Source organism: Poecile atricapillus, chromosome Z (genome assembly GCF_030490865.1).
Source record: "Poecile atricapillus isolate bPoeAtr1 chromosome Z, bPoeAtr1.hap1, whole genome shotgun sequence".
NCBI lineage: Eukaryota > Metazoa > Chordata > Aves > Passeriformes > Paridae > Poecile > Poecile atricapillus.
The window spans coordinates 63,566,812-63,590,258 of NC_081289.1; the positions used below are offsets into that span (position 1 = coordinate 63,566,812).

Here is a 23,447-nt window from a genome sequence, read left to right on the forward strand (position 1 = left end):
AACATAATCTTTAATCAAAAGACTACTCATTTTTTTCAAGGAGAGCTTGTTCTTCCTGATTTAAAATGCAATCCTGCTTTTTCCCTAAAGTGAGAATGCTCTTCTAAATAAAAAAAAAAATAAAAAATCAACCAAACAAAACCACAAAAAACTCTTACAAAAGCATGAAGCAGCTGAATAACAGAGTTCTAAAATCTGAAGATGCTGTCAGGTCTCAACCAAAATGGAAGTCATCTGGACTTTTACTACTTCACAGCCTCAAGAGAGTGCTCTAAAAAAACATTTTTCCATTTCTCTGGTGATGTAAAATATCTCATTTATACCTTCAGAATGATAAGGCTTCAAAAAATAATACCTTTATTTTAAGTACAAATACCGTGTCTCTAAGGAAAGATCCGAAGTCACTGGAACAGTCAAAGCTTTAATGAAAAGCTTTCCATAAAAAATCCAACAAAACAACATTCATGTTACTGTAATCCTTTAATTTCTTAAAGAAAAAACAAAGAAGGGGGTATGTCAAGGTTGCTCCATCAAGTTGAAATATTAACTCAGTATGTCTTAGGTCCCGCTTTCACTGTAAATTTACATTTACTCTGCTCTTTCATATTTTGTAACAAAGTATTTGATATTAAATAGGATTTATTTATTAAACTGTCTTTAAGTCTCCCGATTTTTCTCAGACAATGTTAAATTAGTATAATAAATCTTATATGGAAATAGTATTTCCTTATCTGCAGATTTGACAACAATTTGACTGAGGACAAACATTTTATTAAAGGACAAAGTTTTGTTAAGCATGAATATCTCCTGAGAAGAAGGCATCTGCATATACCTCCCAGATTTGCATCCCCTTTGGGTCTCTTCCTTGGCCACTCTGCAACAACACCACCAAAAAAGTCTAAAATAATACCTGTATCATCCCTTCAAAGGAAACACTCATCTTTTCTTCTTTTAAACAAATTATTTAGGTGATGACAGGAAATTTCACTGCCTAATTCAGCACAAGTGTGATCTTCAAACCTTTACTGCTCTTCTGCTAAAGCTACCTAATCAATGAAATGTAAATAAACCATACTTCAATATTTTTTTCCATTTGCTTTCACCTATATAGCCATATAACTTCTAGTGCATGTGTTTAAAAACTGGTGAAAAAAGCCAACATATTTTATTTTAATAAAGAAAATTAGTGGATAGCAAATTACTCTTTTAAACCAATGAATCAAAACTCCTACATCATGTTTCTCTGGTCTAGAAGGTAAAGGAGAAGCCAACAATTTCATTCCACTTTGACACAGAAATTTATTTTCCCTGTTTTTAATAATTTAAATGTTTTACAGATACACAGTGGTGCTACAGTTTTTAAAACATGTCTTTTATCAACTCTTGCACCATAGAGATGAAAATGCCTTTTTCTCTACACGTTTGCATCTCAAAGAAAATAATAAAATTTTCAGTGTTTCTGAATTTTTCCATTAAGTATTCCTAGAGTTATTTATGGGCACTTTGACTGTAAGCCATTCTGCCACACCTATTCGCAGAAGACTTTGTGATCTTCCCATTTCGCAGACTTACCACATTAGTGAAGGAAAACTACTCTTTAATACTATGCTAATTTTTTTTTTTAGTTCAAGTCAATAAATAAAATATCTTTGAAATAATTTACAGCAAAATAAAGTTTTATTCTAGCATTTTTTTACATTTCATTTTCTAAAATGTTAGACTGTGTTTGCATTTAGGCCATTACAGAGCTGACTTAATATACTGCCTAAATGACAACTGCAAGAGAGTCAAGAGTACAGCTATAGCTTCCGTAAGACAAATCTTACAGAAAACAAAACATAAATAAGAAACAAGTCTGTGTGGAAGGCTTCAAATTTTCACAGAAAAAAATGAATGCCCACACACAAAGCGCCTTATAGGCCCCAGTGTTGTTCATTGTTAAACCAAAGTCGTATCTGACACCACATATAAGTTATCATTTGGCACATCAGCTCTGCAGGACTTCTTTTGCTGACAGAAAATTTTAGTACTTCATGTATGCTTATAATTGCAACAGCCTAAGGGAGATTTCCAAGTTCTTGGCATAGGAAGAAGGGAAAATTTCTCCAAGAAACCAATTTGTCCATGAAAGTCCATCCTCCCCAGGGAATTTGTACTCATTAATTATAGAATAAAGAGTGTAACTTCATATATTCCATAGATAGATGTGATAGAATTTTGGAAATATCAAGAAAAATCTGCATTTTTCCTTAATTAAAAATAGAATAGGTATTTGAAAAATGAACCTGACATGAAGGTGAAATAATCATGTTATAACCAAATACGAGAAATTATTCCTGTTACAATAAAAGTCATCAGAACTGTTTGGTATTAAAAGAAATGCAGTTAACTAATGATACTACTAAAGGACTACATAAAGTGCAAGATATTTACAGCAAAATTAATCACAAGTGCTTCCAACACCTCAGTACTGCTCACCATCACATCACTAGGTACTTCCACACTAGGAACTACTTGATCTAAAAGAAGCTTGAGTGGAAAAACGTGGCCCTTGGAGAGGCCTGAATTGCCTCCTCAGGGAAATGCTGACATGGCAGTGTATTTTGGATTTTATCAAAGAATATATCCATCACTATTTAACTACTTCTAATGTCATCCTGTCTTGTGACAACTTCAAAGGCAACATCAGCCATGAGAGAGTCTGCAGTACCTTGCAGAGGGAAGGCAAACCTGTCCAAACTTGCTACCCCAGCTTAGTCTACATCTCTCCCACATCTGGGACACTGACACCCAGTGCCCCTCAAATCCATCACTACAAAACCCTGACTGAACTCTAGCACCCAGCTATTTTCTTTCATGAAAAATCTTCAGGGACCATCAAACTTTGTTACTGTAGTCCTCCTCCTATTAATCTATGCATGTTCCACAAGCTACAGAATTACTGTCTTACTCTGTCACAGTGTGTTTCTTGTTAATGGTATGTCCTGTTATTATCTAAGTTGATGGTTTGGTCCAAATGAGACCCTCCCACCGCATGTTGTCAATTTACCCGGAGTCTCCTGTCAATCTTGTCTTAGGTCCACCACATACTTGGAATTCAACTTTGGAAATCCCCTAAACTTCGATGCTTGATTAGTCCATGTGACCCAACTTTCCCCCCCTACCTCCCTCATCGGATGATGATTTTGTGAACCCTGTCTTTTACCCTCCCCAGGATATCTCTGATTAGCTGATGCTTTCTACCCTCCCTTTGAACCACCTCCCTATTTCAGCTGTTGCACGCTCGCATTTTCTGTCTTTTGCCCCCAAGATTCCCCAGAGCAATAAATCCTCTATTGCCCCATGCAAAAGACCTCCCTCTCATCCTTGTCTCCTCAGAGCGCAGACTGGCAGCCAAAAAGCCATAGAGCAAGTGCTCTAGTTGTACCTCAGGTCATCCTGCTCCTGGGGTGTGAACCACTTCTGTCACAGACCAAAGTGACAGAGCCAGATTAACTCCAGCGAGATGTGATATTACTCCAGTAATCAAACACTTTACTACTCTCCCTTCCAGGAATACATTCTCTACACCACTGGTACCAGTTCTCATTCTGGACAGCTTAAATTATTTTTATCTAACTAAAGCCCAATAAATTGTTCTCAGCTTTGAACTCAGCTGCTTAGCCTTCTGCTCTGAAGAAGAGTTTGACTGCCTGAAGGCTCACTGAAATTCTTGAAAATTGACATTTTACCATTTGATAGTTTACGTTTAAAAGAAGTAAAGAAGATATAAAAAAAAGAAATCATTCCATTCACATTAGGAATTCAGGCAATACAGAGTATGATAATGGCATAGCATCAAAGCTTTTTTTTTTGTAGCTTATTAGGTATATGAGGTTAATAATTTTGTTTAACACTGGAAATAGAAATTGTGTCTGTTTCCAAAGAGTACTTTTCTTTTACTTCAAATTCTTAAGTTTTGTTTTTTTTTCTCATGCAGCACAAAAAATACAGCAGTATCAAATTCCAACACATCAATGAAATATATGCTCCTTAAATTTCTGAAGGCTATAACAGTCGAATATGTCATCAAAAAATCAGTGAATTCACAGGCTGTTCCTCCAAGTATTTCCAACATCATAGACCACAAAACTCAACTTTTGGAAGAGTAATTTATTGCTATTATAACATATTTAATTTGTAATTTGTAGAAATGCTAAAAGCACTGTTGGGAATATCCCTCTAATTTGTGTTAAGTGACATACAATTCTTATTATAGAAGCACCTCTCCTATGATTAACTCTAGAAACATTTCTGGTTCATTACTGGTTTAACTTTCCAGTTTTTATAACCTCCTCTTTATTTTGTACCTGTTCTCTAAGGAATAAATATAATGTCTTTAGTCTTCCACAGGTATGGAAGTCATCTAAACTGTTTACAGCATAAATGCCACTCTCTGAGCTGCTTGTTGAAACTCATTTTGAAGTCAGAGGACAAAACCAGGTATGATCCTGTAAAGGTCACAGGAATTTTGTTCTGTATGCACCAGAACATACATACTTTCTTCATACGTACAGTCAAAGTGAAGATAAACTGCTGGCTGTGCACTGCAAGTATCAAATGACTGACAGATGTCACAAGAAAACCCACAACAACCACAACATAAGACATTCAAAAGTAACAGAGCAGGTGCATGGAGGGGTAAAACGTACTAACCTGATTCTGCTTTCTTTGCTCTTCCATGGCTTCTGAAACAGCCTGGGCAATCTTCTCTCTATGACTAGCACGTTCTGCTTCCCACAGTTTTCTTTCTTCTGCATAAGTCTTCTCCATATTTCTCCTCTCCTCCTTTACTGCTTTCAGAACAGCTTTCTGCACTACTTCATTTTCAGCCTTTAAAACAGATCAGATGAGCAACACACCCAACCTGAATGACTAACTCATATGTGTCAACTTCTTCTAATGAGGTCTATGATCTGGTAAGATATAGGATATGAATATTTTCACTTCTGAACTATGAGGTTCAATTTATCTTGTGGTGCTACCAAAAGGTATTACCTCTGGACGATGACTTGTGTAGTTACAGAAAGGAAAAGAAAGTTACAGGTTAGTCTCTTAAATTCCCATCTACTAAAAACTCAGGAATTCATAACTAGTTTGCTTAACACAAAAAAACCCCCAAAAAACAAAACAAAAATTAAAAAAAGGGCCTCCCTTGATATTCCCATGTAATAGATATTCCTGGTCTTATCTACAAATACCTTAAGTGCAAAATCTGTCCGAACATTTTCTATAGAAAATTAGCTAACATACAGTTTAAAAAAATGTGTCTTCTCCCCCAAAGCTCCTTAGTCATGCTAGAAGAAGTACTGTTTTATTTTTTCCCCCAATCATTATATTCAACCATTATCCGAAATCATTGAGAATTTGAAGCCAACAGCTCCACACATGCGTAGCCACACAAATATATGTATCAGCAAGACAACCACTGCATAATATCTACAAATAAATAACGGCAAACTGAAGTTCAAAATAAGCAAACATGGGCTAACAAAATTTAATCACAAATTCCCTCAGTTTTAATATGCCTATAGGTCATTCCTATGCCCCTTGCAGGTGATATGGAACTGGTCAAATTAAGTCATAAAAAGCAAAAAATATTGTATTCATCGGATACCTACACTTCCAACTAAAGCTGTTTCTTTAAATTCACTGGGACTTGATTTTTTTACTTAGATATTGAAAATGTAATAATTAAATCAGGATTTTTATTATACACACATTTTCCTGTAGATACCAACCATGTAAGAAATGTTTGTGGCACTACAGATTGCTATTCAGTGTGATGCTCAGCCAGCGTTCACATACTACACAAAAAAGACATACAGAAAATTATAATATAGCCTGATGAACTGTGCTAGGTGATACCCATCACTACCTTCCCCAGATTATTACACGCAACAGAACTTTTGTACTGGATTCTACAGTAGTATTAGTAATTAATTCTAGCTTAACATTTATAAAATTGTCCTAATACCAATGTACTTACTAATGAAATAGGCAGGAGAAATCATATTTAAAAACTGAATAATCACTTTTATCCAAACATCAGCTTATATAAAATAATTCAAAACCTGGTAAACTGTCCCTGTTTATATAAGATTTTAAGAATAGTTCTCTCCTCACTGAAGATGACCATATTCAATGAAAGTTAAATAGGACATGATGCTAATTGTGTTATTAAGATCATCTGTTGACCCTGCAACCCAGCTCTTCAAATCAAGATGCATTGATGTCAAAAGACCACAAAAACAGATATTTAGGTTTCAGCAACAACTGAACTACAATATTGTGACTTCTTGTTCTAAACAATTCAGAGGCTATTGTTCAAGAGAATGAAGATACATCTCTGTATCAAGGCATGGGATATAGCAGATATGTCCATTTTCAGTAGAACCAGCTTCTAAACGCAGATAAGAATGCAGAGCTTGATAAACATAGTTATGAAACAAAAGTGAGTGTCTGAACTTGGCATTTCAAAGGACACACATGGAATCCACATTGCATGTCTGCTAATTAATGAGAAATACCTTTGCAGCAGCTGCCAGAGCCTCCTTGCTTCTCTGTCTTTCTTCATCCAAACATTTGTCCAGCACTTCCTGCAAATATTATGAAAAATTAAACTGCAACACATGGTAAAAGAGTGGCTAAAAATAATTTCAAAGAGTCAAAGTACTTAAGAAAGCGTCATCTTCCTGTCAGTAATTGTGACAGGACCATTCCAAATAAACTCCATGATGCTGATCTCTTATTGTTTTGGTAAACAAAGGCAATACCTTGTGCTTTTGTGACTGCTGCATCATAGCTTCTTCTATCTTTTGTGATAACACTTCCTTTTCTGCTTCTAAAATGTCGAGAAGTCGCTGATGCTATTAGGGAAAAAAAATCATATTTTGATAAACACAGCCAGTGAGTAAAACAGACAAAAATAATTAATCTAAGACACTTAGACTTGTCAATTACTTACAGAATTACTTAAAATGTAGATTCAGTTAATTTACATTCACAGCACTCCTTTTAGTGATTTCATGTCATGGAAAAAATTACAATTATAAGAAATATTTAGTTTCCTGAAAAATTAGTATTTCCTTTCAGTCTAAAAAGTATTGGGAAGAAAGGTGAAAAATGAAACAACACTTAAACAATTGATAAAAATGGTCTAAGCAACACCACATGTTATTTCACTTAAACAGTTGCAGAATTTAAATTAGTCTTACACTACCTCAATATGTGTATGTAAACAAAGTAAAAGGCCAAATGTATTTCTTTCAACCATTTGCAATATCATGACCCTCAGGAGCCAGGAAATGTGAACAAATGAGAATGCTGCTTTCTTGTCAATTTCTTGTCATCCTAAACATTGTTTCAGGGAGAAAATGAACTCTGAATTGACCATGTATTCTATATGCAGATATAGAACTATTCATAAACAAGAACCATTTTTTTTTCTCTGTATCAAGTAAAGAATTTGAAGGATGTGGGTTTTGTCTGTAAGAGCTAAGCTATTTCCCAAAACTAAAAATTATTGCTGGAAATTATTGATGCTATGTATTGGTCATGATATAATTGCTAGCAAGTCAGTACATTATTTTACAAGTGATTTAAGAGATGATCTATTATAACCTGAAAATACAGTATCGACGTAATAACATTTTATAAGATCACCAAGAGGAATGTGCTACAGTAGAGTTTCATATTAATATAAGTGTATATAACAGACAATTTTTTTACACAGCTAAGCAGGCAAATTCCCCTTTCACCAGCATATCTAAGAAACAGTCATTTCTGTTTCACAAATTTTATTATGTTTTAATTTCAAGTGTCTCTAATGGCAGCTAGAAATACAGTACCAAAATGCAGTACTATGTTCTGAAAAATATTTTTTCATTTGAAGAATAGAAAACTTTTAGACTGTTTTATTAAGTAAAAAGCACCTATCAGCCCTTCCAGGAGAAACATGTAATGAAGCATTTCCTTGTGAATTTACTTAAAATAGGTCTGAAGGTGGCAGACATATTCTAATGGAAAACACCTGTGGAAGGAATAGCAAAATTCACATAATGTTTATACTTAATGATGTGTAACTCCCTTTTCTTGTGTTTTAAGAAGACATTAACTTTATCAAGGCACGTACAGAAATTACATTTTCCCAGTAACTCAAAGGTGAAACAATAAATGGATTTTATTAGTTAAATGCTCTCCATGACTCTTCACTTGACTAACCGTACAGGTTACAAATATGTTATTTCGCAATGACACAATATAAAACAAACACATGCAAATAATTTTCACAGACATATGCCACAAATTCAAGCTTCAATTCAAATGTCAAGCAAAATACTGAATCTTTATTTTGCTTGTTGAGAATCAGCACAGGAGATTTTAAGGAGAGCTCCTTAGAGAAAATCATCTCCATCTTGAAAGCATTTGCAATAACATGTAAGTCAGTTTGCTCAGTGATGTGAAACTTTCTAGCTCAAGCCTGGCAGGCAGTGAATTCCAGCTTGACTCTGACCATCATATTGCCATGTTTTATATGAAGACTGTCCATCGTATTTCTGGATTGCCTGTCATCTTGGTTTGAAAATACAGGCGTCTGCTATGGTAGGCAGGAACCTTCTTTGAAATGGAAAAAATGTAAGCACTGCCCCTCTCCCCCCCACCTCCAAAATCATTATAATCTTGAAATCGAGGGGCTCTCAGGTAAAGATATGGGACTAAGAATAACAGTTCTTCACTAGGAAAACTAAAATAAAAATTCAGTAGCACAAAATAAAACCCAACAAACCACTGACAGAGTCAGACTACAGCCTGACACCCTGTTAGTCAGGGTTTTGGTAGCAGTCCAATTAAATGGTGGCTGCAGTACTCCTGGAGTGACAGATGTGGTTCTGTAAAAGCAAGGATCGTGAAGAACAATGTAATTTTCTTCTGCAGGTCCAGTGGTATAGATAGTTACAGTCTTCCTCTGGGAATCCAATGGAGAAAGGCTGACTGTGGTGTTCCAAGTCTCCAATTATATCCAGGTAGGAATGCTTGGCTCCTCCCCCTGGGTGGAGCATCTCCCAATGGGATGGTGTAATTTTATCAGTCATGCAGTGAGACTCAATGGCCCGTTAACAGAAGACATCTCCCTGCAGGGAGGATAGCTCATGGAAGAGATAAAGAAAACTGCCCCACCTGGTTTTAACAGATGGTAATAAAATACATACTTCTGGTTACATCTTGGATTGCAACCCAAGACACCTGTATCCACGTTTCAAGTTGCCACAACAGGACAGCTACCACATGTATTTCACAACATTCTCAATGGGACCAAAATTTTCAGCTTCCAAACTCCGAAGTTTTAAAATTCTATTTTTCATGTACATACAACAAGGTATTCAAGCCCTTCCTGGAAGTACAGTAATGCAGATATTTGCATTAATAAAATATAGAACATACACATGGCCAATGCAGAAAATCAATGTCAGTCTCCCCTGACAGTGAAACAGGTTGATGACCACAGCACTTCACATAATCTAAACCTCCATGCAGAGATAACTTCTCATTAACCTATCAGAGAACTGAAATCCTGAAAAATACAGATATCACAACCAAAACTTTATCTACAAAAATTACTCTAACTACAAAAAAGTTGCCTAGTAAGTAAACAATTCAAAAAACCAAAGGCTTCTGTGACTACGGTGTGATTACTTTGACTGAAATAGGCTCTCCTATTTCCTTGGCAGACTAGAAAAAATCTATATGGTATTGCATTTGGAATTTTATGGAATTCACAGAAATTCAGCAATAACTTCATGAAGAATTGCATCTGTTTATAAAAACATGCTAGTTCATATTTTTCAAGATACCAGAGGTAAGTATTTGTAAGGACATTTTTAGAATGCTTTCTAAATGTTCTTAAAAATAAAAACCCTACTTATTTATTTAAAATATGTGTTTATTTAAAATATATTTATTTTACAAATAAAAAACCTAAATTCAAATACAAACCCTATTAGCTTTCAAAATAGAAGCTTTCAAAACAACTTCTTTCATAATTCAATGCAACTTTACATTAAACAGTATCACTGCTTCTCATGGAAATACACAATTTATAATTTCAATAAGGTAAGTCTCTTGTGAATAGCTTGGTATCTCCTTTCCTGTTGTAATATAAATGCTTATTCATGTGGAATAATCCTCCCATAGATTATTACCTTCATATCTGAACTTACAAAAGATCATTTATCATCACAGATGTTGCAACAGCTGTCCATACAACCCAGTAAAGTAAATTCTCTTGTATTAGTCCCAGAGAAATACCTTGGAGAACTGTTTATTTGGCTTCAGAATGTAGTTGGTCAGTCTAGTTTTTCAGAGAGAAAACTTAAGCTATTACATTACATAAATTATATGAAAAAAAAGTAAATGGAGAAAACAGAATAAAATATTATGTGAACTGCTTCTCCCTCAAACAGGCCTTGAGTCAAGAAAACTCACATGACATAATTAGTATGGATACAATATGAAAGCTTCCATTCTGCATGTAATTAATATGCAATTTAATTACTAATCAAGAATGTCTTGGTTTTTTCCACAGGACTATGCCCCACAGCAGTTAGTCCTCATATAGAGGCATGGAATGTCCTGGAAAGCTGGGCTTATTATGTAAGAGTGATCTTGGTGGTATTATTAATCCATTTTCTAGAGAAGCATGCACCTGAATGCATCTGAATTCCTTATTTCGGAAGCACAGATATTTCAAAGGCATATTCAGGGATCTTGGTTATGCATATCACTTGAGCAGGAATCTGGGAAGTTATGGCTAGTAAAGGCTTCTGTCAACAAAGAAATTTTTGCTATTTCCATACAATGACAGCATTCAGACTTTGGCAAAAAAAAAAAGAAAGAAAAAAGAAAAAGAAAAAAGCAGTAATTCAGAGAAAGTTACTCATTTTTATCAACAGAATTTCAAACTGTTAGTTTAAATGGGTCTGCATCACAAGTTATTCTAACCCTTTTGGAACTATTCTTTAGTCGGGGCAGCTAGGTTTGTATCTGAGATTTTAAAACAATCCACACATCCTTTTAAGTAGAAATTATTATAGAGAAGCATTTGGTACATTGAATTTCTAGACATATAGAATGACTTTGGAGTCTGGTACTAAATGCTCACAGTGAACTTCACATACAATCAATGCTTCCTCAGTTGGTCTTTCAAACAAATTTATTAAAGGGTGTTGAAGGTTAAAAACAAACAGAAGGTGACAGTTTCACTTCAGCACTTACATATTTGAGAGTTTTCAAGTGTCCTTGTATTTTTAGCTAACAGATGATAAGAGGAAGTTTTAGGTTCATTTACTTGGCTTGTAGATTTTTGTTCAGCCATAGTAAAGGCCTCTGAACTGCAGAATTAAAGATCACATCTCTTCAGTTAAATGGCTCCAGCTAAGCACCTTTATCTCACAAACCCTCCCTTTTTCACCATGAATTAAAGCCAGACAAAGGGTGGGAGTGGAATGAATCTCATTCCGCATTTGCAGTTTCCACAAGTGAGAATTATCAACCTGTCCATCTCTTTCTCAGAGAGTATTAAAGGAAGAATGGAAGAGTTTTGAGATTTCGGGTACCACTCAGAGCTACATACACCCTGAACTGTAACTCCCAAGCAATGGAGAGGCTACTTTCTCCTGGTAATTGTACCTGTCAAGAGCACACTGCCCATGCTTCAAAATGTAAACCTAATTAAAGCTTTCAAGGCAGAGTGATCTGTCTCCTGTAAGTAAGAAAATGAGTTCATCAGATCTAATGGTCCTGTGAAAAGTAACCAAGTGTCTTCTAGGTTTCCTGTGAAAGTTAGGATGGTGACTTACATGCAATTAAACTCTGCATGGTCCCATGAAATTTTTAAACAGAAGTTGAGGTAATGGTTTCTTCTATTAATCAACAATCTAAGAAGCAGAAAAGAGGTAAAAACACAATCTAAATATGTTGGAAGTTTGAATCCAATTACCCAACAGTTAATAACAAAACAACTTTACTTAGTTTCTGACATCTACAGAACTGGAAGTTTGGTGCATAAATCAGTGAGGCAGAAAGATAAATGTCAGTGAAAGTTACACTTTGGAGCACCAGGGAAGTTTTCACCCAGGGTAAGTTTCCAAGGCTGCACATTCACACTGTGCGTGTTATAGATAAGTCACAGCAGAGAGCTGAATACTATGTAGAGATACTCAGATCTAAAAAGCCATTAGCTTAGGAACAACAAATACTACAGCTCTTTATTAAATCACTTTACCTGATGATTTCCATAGCCTAGCACTCTCATTTACAGTTCTTGACAACAAAGCTGTAATTTACCTCCTTTTATTCCTTAGACAGGGATTATAGGGTTAAGAGTGCAAAATTTTGAGTTGTAAAAATTCTGAAGAGCAAATTGTCTCATGACATGATGGCCAGTAAAAGATAGGAAAGAGATTAAAAAACAAAAATAAAAAATAGAAGAAAACCTCAAACTTTTCCAAAAAGTGGTAATCCACAGTGGAGAGAAACACTAGTATTTCTCCCCTACCCTCTGGAAAGTAGCGTGAGAGGGTCAAGAAGAATTTTGTGAAAATCAGCTTAAAACAAAAGGCATTCAAAAATAGATTATAATGTTTTCTTCCCTGCGAGAAGTTCTCTAGGCAATAGTTCCAAATGAAAATCGTTTGATGTAGGTTCAAATATAAATACAGAGGTCCTGTGGTTTTTCTTGATTCCTGTAAAAAAGAAATAAATTTTTTTTTTTTTCCTGGAATGTGAGTCAGAGAAGACACTGTAAACAGATTTAATCACAATAGCAACTAGTCAGTATTTTTTATTTTATTTTTATATATTAAATTTATTTCTGAAGTCTCATGAATTTTTCTTTCAGGTAAGCATAATTTGAAGGATTACAAAGAAGATACTGCACTAACTTATGGGGTAAATGAAACAATGCATGGGATGAGCTCCTTTACAGATAAAATGATGCATGAAAGCGATCAGTAACTAATCTATTTTAGTGCAGTTATAATTCTTTGCATATTTCTATTAATCCTAAACTCCAAACTTATAGTAAAAAAATTGTGTGTCTTGCACAAACTGAAATGTGTTTTAAAAAATAGTTTCTTTCTGGCTTCTGTACTGCTTCATTTAAAAGGAAATGTGTAGAGGATTTCATCCACAAATAAAAACACATTTCTTTTGCTATAGTAATGGACATCCAATCTATGCTACTGCAGATTGGTTCCTTTTCAGTATTGAGTAATTCATCATGCATGGATCATCAAATCTGGCAGGGATAAATTAATTTTGTTAGCTGCTATTCATAGCTTATGATAAAGTAGTCAGATAATAATTAAAAAAACAAAACAGCAAAGAACATCACAGAACAACCAAAGTAAATATGACTATCGTAACACTAAACAGGAAGAAGAGGCCTTGCATTAACTGGTGTAACACTGTGTTGGGGAGGGTGAAACAGGGAAACCTTATGAATGTGATTATTTGTCAGAAGATTCTGAAAATATGAAGGCTAGAATCAAAGTAGAAATGAAAGCCTGCTTTGAGTCCTAGGATACTGAGTACTGGTTAACCAAAGAACAATAGCCTAGCCAGTTGAAGGAGAATCCCTGCTGACAAAACAATGTCCTTCTGCTGATAGAAATGTCCAAAGATAAAGAAGCAAGGAAAGAATTTGTAAAGCTTTGTGGAGTCTAAAATGCAACACTGTATGTTAATATAGGGAAGCGCATAGGCTGAATGTAAATTCTTTAGTGGGTGTGTCTCATGGTGATTGGTTACTGGGAATTAGAATATTCACGATAGAAAAAGATAATACTGGATTGTAACAAGAACTTCGCTCTCTTAGCTCTTGGCTTAGCTTTTCTCTCTTACCTCTGAACCCCCCTCCCTTACCTCTTACCCCTTTACCCCTCTCCCCCACTCTTATCTCTCAGACCCCTCTCCCTGCTCCTACCCCTCTTGTCTTCCCTGCTCTCTCCCTCTGGTTTTTCCCTCTTTCCCTCTGTTGCTCTTACTCCCTCCCTCCACTTTTCCAGCCTCACCTCCCCTGCTCTACCTGTTTTTTCTCCCCTCCCCCGGACCACGTGGACGCCGAGGCTGGTGGCAGACACGGGTCTCCCCTCTTTTTACCCTTATAATAAATTGCTTATACTTGAACAGCTTGACCCTGGAGAAGTCTCTCACTGCGAGCGAGCGTTTTTACACAGCAATAACACTGCAACAAATTATTGGTGTTTCCCTCTTCAGATCTTTCATCTGGGAGAACAACTGTCACACACTAAAGAAATGGTACTTGGAACCTTCTTTTAATGCCATCATTATCAAAAGCACTATATTGAGACATTCATATGTCTAATTCACCCTCAGCGAAAGACCAGTTTTCCTTTTAACAAGTATCTACTGAGTTTTTTAATATACTGAAACTGCATTGTAGTTAATTATTTAACAGAAAAAAACCACAATAATGTCATCTGCAATACTGGGGCGTTTTTGTACCTTCATAGTATATGGACATAGAACCATCCTCCTCCCTCTAGACTTGGGGAAAATTATCTTTAGGAACATTTAGTAAATGTTTCAGCACTTCATTCACGAGCATGGAAAATAAAACCCTTGATGGGGCTTTTTAAGAATTAAACACTTCAAATCTGTTCACCTACTTTAAAAGAAACCTTAACTCACAAAGTTCTATGTCTATTTCTGTCTCTCATGAAAGAATCTAACAGTAGGAAGAAATAACACAGGTCATGGGAAACATTATTATCTATGTGAGAGGAAGTTGATGTAACAAAAATACATCATGATTTGTAATGTTCTCAAAATATTCCCATTTCTACATCCTATTCAAAATATTATCGTGAGGAAAAAGGTGACCTTATTAAAATACTAATAACGGTTTTCGGCTCCTCTAAACAAGGCTGTCTACATTTAACAGCATTTTCTTTTATGCTTGTCCTGGGGTGACTTTATGATGCTTGTATCCCCAGTCGCCTTGCCATGAATGACGGGTTAACAGACCTTCTGCTCCTGTTTCCAAGCCTTTATTAAAGGGGAAAGGGCCTAGAGCTGGGGGCTTGGGGTGCGCACTCCCTCCGCTGTTCCCAATGGTCGACGTCCAGGAGGAGGATCACACAGGCCTGTTGTTGATAGCCGTCGGCAGGACTGGAGTCTCTTTCCTCACAGGGATTGTCCAGAGACCTCTCTTTTGGCTCGATAGCCCAGGGGAGTCTTCCTCTCGAGGGATGCTTAGGTCATGGTGACCGGTTCGCTGGACTGAGACTGGCATATCCAGCCTCCTCAGGTCCTTGCTGCCTCTATAGTGTGGTTTCTAGGTGTTCTTTGAGACTGGCTCGTTGTCCAGGACTGTCTTTATTCACAGGTGGTAATATGATTTTAATATATGCACGTGCACAAGTCCTTATGGGAAATACGGAAGTTTATTCTGGGGAGCAACGGCTAAGTTACCCGATGAGCTGGAAGGGAACAAGGTGGGTACAAATGACAAATGAGTAAAAAAACGTTTAACAATGAATCTTTGGAGCTGACAACATCAAGCACCTTAACTAGGAACATAAACCGGGATTGGAACAGGAACATGGGTAAACAAACATATAATTTGAACATCAGTTTTTGTTTATAACAGCCTGGTTTATGTTACATATTAAGTACTGCACATTTAAGACTGGCTCTGAGAACGAAGGGGGGCAAGAAATAGTGCGCAGTTTGTGTTGAAAAAAAACATCACTCTCCTGTATCGTGCTCCTGGACTGTGGTGTCTGCCACACGGACAGACAGAGGGACCGAACTTCTCTTTAGTTTTTAGTTAGTTTTAGCTAGCTGAGGCAGAGGAGTTCCCTGGCCTTTTTTTTTTCGCCCTTGGATCTGTTGAAACCTGTTCTAGACTGAAAAACCCAGCCAAACCCTGGGAGCTCATGCCTGTGGCCCACCGGGGCCTGGGCCTCAGTGCTTTCTGGAGCTGGAGGGACTGATAAGAATCTGAGGTGAGCCGAGCTACACCACATGAAAAAGACTTTTTTTCTGGATTTGCCATTTCATCGAACAGCAAGAAGTTTTATTGCTTAATATAATTCAATTTCTGTTAAATAAACAGTTTTTTTCCACTTCTCTCCAAGGAAATCTCCTTTCCTGAGCCAGCTGGGGGGAAGGGCCACTTAGACTTGCTTTCTGAGGGAACCCCATTTGGAGATTCTCTCCTGAATTTGCCCTAAACCAGGACAATACTGCACATTTTCTTCAGCACTGCTAAGCTCTGCCTAAGTCAAATGACAAGAACTGGTAATTGTAAGTGGTTTCTTACAATGTCCTCACTATCTGTGGCATCTCAGTGTTTGGCAGAGCAAGGTGGAAAATCTGTCTGGAGAATTCCAACATCCGGTACATATTTCAGCTTCCTCAAATTATATCTTATTACTGCATGGTTGAACTGTATCTTTTTGCCAGTTTGAGGTCCAAGTGTCTTACAAAGCGGCAAAGCTTTTCCAAGAGACAGATGGGAATCAGCAAAATAGTATTACATGAGAAAAGCTAAAACAACGTAAATATAAAGAAAAATTGTAATAGCAGCAATAAAATAACTAAGGATAGGCTTATATTCAGGGCTCCACTCAGCAGCATACAGTGAGTGCACAAACTATCATTTGAGGCACATCAGAGGATGAAATTTGGTTTAAAACATTTTGCTGCATAAGTACTTCATTGTTTTTGTAAATAAATAGGAGGATATATAAAGGCATCTAATAATGAAAATACTTTTCTTGGAAAGCGTACATAGTAATAGAGACGAAAATCCGACACACTTCAGCCTCCTGGGGATACAGAGATAAGCAACTTTATAAAAATATGACAATAATAAAAAAGCATCAATTACTTTTTCTATTTTGCCCGTATGAGTTCTCCACAAATTGCTCCATTTATTAGGAAGAAATAAGGGAAATGAATTCCTAAAATATGACCAATGTAAACAGTGAAATATTCAATAATGGAAGACAGCAAAACAGAACAACCCCAATTTTTTTTTCAACTACACCTGAAAAATAACTGAGGATAAAAATCATTCTGTATTACTTAGCTGTTGAGAGTATTGACAAGAGTTGAAGGCATAAATTCCTAACAAGTAGTAAATGTTTGAAGAGAATAAGTTATCTTGCAAAAGAGAGAAAGAAAACAAAAATCACTCTAAAGACCTACTTTCAGGTGCCACTTGACAAATCCAAGGAAGCAAATATAATTTCCAAATGAGATTTTTGGTGGAGAAGCTGGAAGTACCCTGGCTGAATCAAGAGTGCAAAGGGACTGCAAAATCAACCTCCAACTAGCATGTGACAGGGGGCATACTGAAATCAAGTTCGAAAACTCTGGTAAGGCTTTATATTTAAAAGAACGACGCCAAACAATTATTCTATCTTATCAGAATCTTTCATGGAACGCCAAAATCACAGAAAGCGTCAAGCTGGAAGGGACCACAGTGGGCCATCTGGTCCCACTTCCCTGCTCAAACAGGATAAATACTGAAAAAAATTTCCAAATTTTGGAAAAACAATCAAGCAAACAAAAAGCCATCCCAGCAGAGGAAAAGCTGATTCTTCCTGTTTTCATTTTTATTCTCTCTATATACATGGAAAGTATCAGGAATTAAGGAATAAGTTTCTCAAATTTGCCACAGGATTTCAATCAATCCTTATTTTTTTGCTCCTTCAGGTTCTGAGAAAGTGTAACTTCGCTCTTGGCAAAAGAGCAGCAGGCCTGAAAAGGTACAACTAGATGAATTATGTGAAGGTGAATTACATGAAAATGTAACAGGAAGGGCTGATTTGAAGTACTTGGTTTTGAAGGAAATGAATAAACAAATATTTCTTCAGAAGAAAATGACAAGATTTCTGGGAACTGAGAGGACATGTCCAAAGAAGGGGACATGGCAAGTACTCTAAATAATTTCCAAACCTATCATAGCTGGAATTGTTAAACCAGAAAGGTTATGCCCATGGCAGTGTTTGTATTTTCAGTCTGAAAGTCTGAATTCAGGATTGCTACTCTCTCTGCAAAAATTTGGCCAATGTCTCCAAAAAATGCAAATATTCACAAACCTCTCAGAATCTTATTTGTGTATGGCTCCTTCAAGATCAGGCATTAAAATATTTCACAATTACTACCAGCAGATGGGAAAAACACAAAGCCGCTTTTGTTTACAAGAGGAGAAAAACATAATCAAAGTTCATAAAATAAGCATTATTAGAGAAATATGAGGCACATTTTGAGTAGATATAAAAGCAATTATTTGAAATCAAAGGAAATTGTATCTCCTGTGAAGCTAAGTTTCCAATTGAAGTGAACATTTCCCCTGGCATACAAACAATTGCTGTAAAAGAAAACTACTTCGCACATTTGATATTCTAGGAGTAGTCAGAAGACATACTGGTACTTTTCACAAAAGATTATGCAAAACACATCAAAAAGAATCATCCAAATACTAGAGAACATATAATACCTATCATTCCAGCAGTTCATGATTATTGTCACACCAGTTTTTTGCTTGTCATAAGCATCATAAATTTTAAAAGATGAGCTCCAGCCAATGGAACTTCTATTCTGACTGACCTTTCAGTAATTCTTTTCTTATTGAAAATAAACCAGTACTTCCCTGAGTGAGTCTCAGAGAAAAAAGATTTCGTGTAACAGATTTTGAACTACTGTTTATCATACAAATGACAGCCAACATCATGATAGAGTGGAAAAAGCATTGAAGACATGGGGGTAACTCTAGTTGTCCTAAACACTGCTGTATCCACAAATGTGAAACATGTTTCACACACATTGATTTTATGAAAAATAACTGCTGTAGGTATTTAACATTTTATTTTACCTTAATACATAGATCATTTAGTGTTTTAAGAAGAATAAAAAATGTAGTTTACTATACACACCTTTAACACCATCTGCTTTGATTGAATAGTATGAGAAATTTCTGAGTATTAAAAAAAATCCATTCAAAGGTTTGTTGATTATATATTTCAGAATGTATTTTCACATAGCACATGAGTAAAGCCACAAGATCACAGTTGGTGTTTGTTTTCAGAAGGCAACATCAAAGGTTTGTGTCTCAGAAAAAGGTGAGGATTAAATTTGTAATTTTCCAACTTGTAAAGAACTACTATGTTTTCTATTGGCATCTGATATCATCAAATCCTAGAAAGTAAAACTGACAGGAATAGCTTTCCTAAATATTCAGTAGATGACATGACTGGTTTCTGGCACAGAGAAAGAATTCTCTTTGTCCTGTTGATTGATGGAGGATACCATGACACTGATGCCCCTGAATGTGCCACAAGAATGCTTGGTTTGCTTTTTAAAACATTGACATCATGGAACCACAGAATGGCCTGGGTTGGAAGGGAACTTGGAGGTCATCTGGTTCCAATCCCCTGCCATTGGCAGGACACCTTCCACTATTCCAGGTTGCTCAGAGCCCCATCCAACCTGGCTTTGGACACTTCCTGGGATGGGGCAGCCACAGCTTCTCTGGGCAACCTGTGCCAGGGCCTCCCCACCCTCACAAGGAAGAATTTCTTCCCAATATCCAAACTAAACCTACTCTCTCTGTCAGTTTGAGCCATTCCTCCATGTCCTGTCACTCCAGGCCCTTGTCAAGAGTGTCTCTTCATTTTTTCTGTGGGCTCCCTTCAGGTGCTGGAAAGACACTATGAGGTCACCCCAAAGCCTTCGCTTCTCCAGGCTGAACAATCCCAATTGTTCCCTCAGCCTTTCCGTGCTGCAGAGCTGTTCCATCCCTCTGATCCCCTTGGTGTCCCTGCTCTGGCCTGGCTCCAGCAGCTCCCTGTCCTTCCTGTGCTGTACCCCAGGGCTGGAGGCAGCGCTGTGGAGGGAGTCTCTCCCTGAGTAGAGGGGCAGAGGAGCAGAATCCCCCCCTCTGCTGCTCCCCACACCACTTTGGATATGGGAGTGTATTTCCTTGGAGAAAACCAGCAGCCCTAGAGGCTGTCACCTGGGAAGGTATCATTCCAGTGACCATCATCTAGGATGCTGACTACAGCGAGCCAGTTTGCTGACAAGGCTGACACATAATGATCAAATATCAACTGCAGGATTTTTCCAGCTGGAAGCTGGAATAGGACCATGCAATGAGGTCTTTCACTTCTTTCTCCATGCTGGAAAACAAAGCCTTATACACTGAACGTGAGCAGCAGGATAGCAGGATCTTCTCTGGAAAGGATTTCACCCTGCATCTCCACCTGATAAAATTAAGCCTTAAAATCAGACACTTCAGTAAACTCTAGGAAAAGGTTAAAGACAAACAGAGAAAAACAGCCTTTCCTCCATCTCAAAGACACTTTTGTGAGGGAGGGGAAAAGACATTTAGGGGGGAAACAGGAGTAAGTAGAAAGCATGAGAAAGGAGTTATCATGAGATAATCTTGATTGTGTGGAAATGGAAATAAAACACCAAAAAATTTAAAAGGAATGTCAAACAAGCACAAAAAACTATGTGGTTTGACAGTTTTAAACAGGCTTAAAACTTTGACGGCAAAATACTGCTTGTAAGGCAAGAATATTAGAAGGGAACAAAAAAAAAAGAAGTGATTTTTGTGTTGAGTGCATACTTGCAATGTGTGATTACTGCTGCACCAAAAAAAAATAAATCTTTACAGTGATACAAACACTCATAAATCTCTATGTAAAGGTGGCTATGCATGTAAAATCCCATATCATAAAACAGCAATGAAATCTATGTATAAGTATCAGCAGCAATTTTATCAAACTCAACTGTTAGCACATAAAAAAACAATCTGAAGAAAAAGAAGGGTGAAAATAAACACAAAAACATACATTTAAGAATAAATCTATTCTTAAATTATAAGATTAAATTTAAATATTCTTAAATTTTTATATGTTTATAAAAAAATAAAAAACATAACACCCACTTCTCAGATCTTTCAACGAGATTTCATGAGTGAATAAAATCTGCCAGTATAAATCATATTTAATTAAACCTGATAGCTCAACCACAAGCACCCAAACTTTTCTACTTGATTAGGTTTTAAAATCCCAGTTTTACATTACAATTAGAAGTGAAAACCTCGATTGCACTGAATGATAAATGACTTGGAGGTTAATGAACAAAATTTACACTTTTTCTGGGATCCAAAGGGGGTGTTAAATGCAGACATGATGGGCACTGTGTTTTGTCCTAACCACTCTCCTGTCCTATGACCAAAAACAGTTCTTTTTACATTGTTGGGTTCTCCCCAGGTAAATTTGAACCTCTTCAACATGCTTTCACACTTCTGGCCTATTTTTGGGGTTTCAATGCAAATCTGACTGATCACAGGTGCAAGTTATTGCTCAGTCTGTAAGAACAATCTCAGAATATCTTCCTATGACATTTCTGTATTTCATGAGGTTAATTCGGAAAGTGATATCAAGTTAGCAAATGATACATTAATTTCAAAAGCAGAAAACATTTTTTTTTTAATTAATTTTTACTTGCTCTTAGAGCTTTATAGCAAGTATTAAATAACTGCAATTCTGTGCAATAACCTCACTCATGATGTAATTTTTTCACATTATGACATCTTCCCTTCACACTATTTACACACATCTATATTTAACACACATTTGCACTAGGTGTTAATTGATATGGTCAGAACAGTCAAATGATCACAAGACACTTCTAGAAATGGTGGAGTCCTTCAAGGGGACATTTGATGTATTTAGGTCTAAGATACTACAAGAAAATTAAAAAAAAGTTATCCTTTGTATTTTTTGCAGGATTGTTGGTAACAGTACTTAAAAGGTAACTTAGCTGTAATATAAATGACTCCAAAGGGCTACTAACAAATTAACTTCTTGGTTTTTAAACTTCCATGCTCATGGGCATTATTATTTTGATTCAAGAGCTGTACTTCAGTAAAACCAAGATCTTATTGATAACAAACCAGGTTGATACTGTTCAGATACTCAACACTAATTGCTCTGTTCTCAAATACTTGCTGTGCAGTGTGCTTTTACTCAAGTCATGCTAAATGAGCCAATTTAGGCCATTAATGTGTGTGTGTATATATATATATATATATATATATGTATATATAGGTATATTTCTGGATATTATATAACTCCTCATAGCTTTTTATTTTTAGGTAAGATTTCTGTGAAATAAAAATAGGTGTGGACAGCACATTTTTGTCTACTATCTGAGAACCATCTCAAAATTTGGACCAAAAATTCATCCAAATCCCATACAATCAAATCCTGCATTTAACTACAAAAATTAAAAATAATTGAATGGCTTCTCCAAGATCACAGAAAAAGGCAGCTGTTAAGAAGTAAATATTAAGCTGCTCTGAGACTTTTTCTCAGTGCTACACTCTCCTTGAATCTGTTCTTAGCAGGCTCCAGTGTTATAGAACATTTTTGATCCCAACAGATGAAGAGTCCTTATTTATTTAGCATTTTTAAATACTTGTGCTTAGTGGTATGCTGAGGAAAAAAGGTGAGAGATGGATAATTTTCTTTGGGGATCTTATATGTTAGTATTTTTTTCAAACAGGAAAAGTTGAAACTAAAAGAAAATCATGGAAATTCTTGCATGTGCACATCCATACCTGAGCATCAAGGAGGTCTTCACATTTGTGAGAATGCTTTTCAATGGTTAATATATACTGCTTTTCAATAGCTGCTTCTTGCTGCTGAACTGTAGATTGTAGCAGTGCCTGCAAAAAAAAAAGGCACAAAATACTCAACAAAGATATAACTGGGAAGTTTATTGGCAACTGCAGAACCACTAAGACTAGTTCATCTACAACCAGAATGTGGAATGCTGTTATAAATTTAGAATGTGTAGCGATTAAAGTACCTTTCTATGTAACACTACCTTGTTTTCAGTCAGGACTAACATTTTTTGGATCTCAGATTTCTTACACAGTCTGCTTAAAAGACAGCAGCATACAGAAGATAGAGAGGGAGAGTATTTCTGTTAAATATACTCAATTTAGTGGGACCACACAAGAAGAGGAGAATATGAAAGCTGCTGAAGAGAGAGAAAAAAAAAAGCCAGACATATTTCCCTGGCTGACAAAACTCCACATCCTCTCGGCACTGTGTAAGATCCCATGGGCCAAGCATGATCTTCACAACCACAAGTCAAGTAAAAGCAGATGGAAATTCTGAGTAACATAAAACATGAAAGAATTCCCCCCCAGGATGTTCACACTTGAATGTGAAGCAGTGTAAGTCAAAGTGTGGAAAGACTAAGTACCAAGGCAGTAACAAACAGCTGATGGGAGTAGGAGTTTTGAGTGTGTGAGCACGTGTTTGTGCACATGCCTGAAATCACACATGCTTGGC

The 23,447-nt window shown here is 36.4% G+C and overlaps 1 protein-coding gene across 8 annotated transcripts in view; it reads right to left on the reverse strand.

Annotated features, from left to right (window-relative positions):
- LOC131573905 (coiled-coil domain-containing protein 91-like) overlaps positions 1-23,447 on the reverse strand; it is a 136,395-nt gene that overhangs the window by 33,426 nt on the left and 79,522 nt on the right. For all 8 annotated transcript variants that reach the window (XM_058828269.1, XM_058828270.1, XM_058828272.1 and 5 more), the window contains 4 exons: positions 22,706-22,813; positions 6,816-6,908; positions 6,570-6,638; positions 4,696-4,872 (listed from right to left, as the gene is read on the reverse strand). In XM_058828269.1, the coding sequence (XP_058684252.1) occupies positions 4,696-4,872; positions 6,570-6,638; positions 6,816-6,908; positions 22,706-22,813 (447 nt within the window). The remainder of the gene's footprint in view (positions 1-4,695; positions 4,873-6,569; positions 6,639-6,815; positions 6,909-22,705; positions 22,814-23,447) is intronic.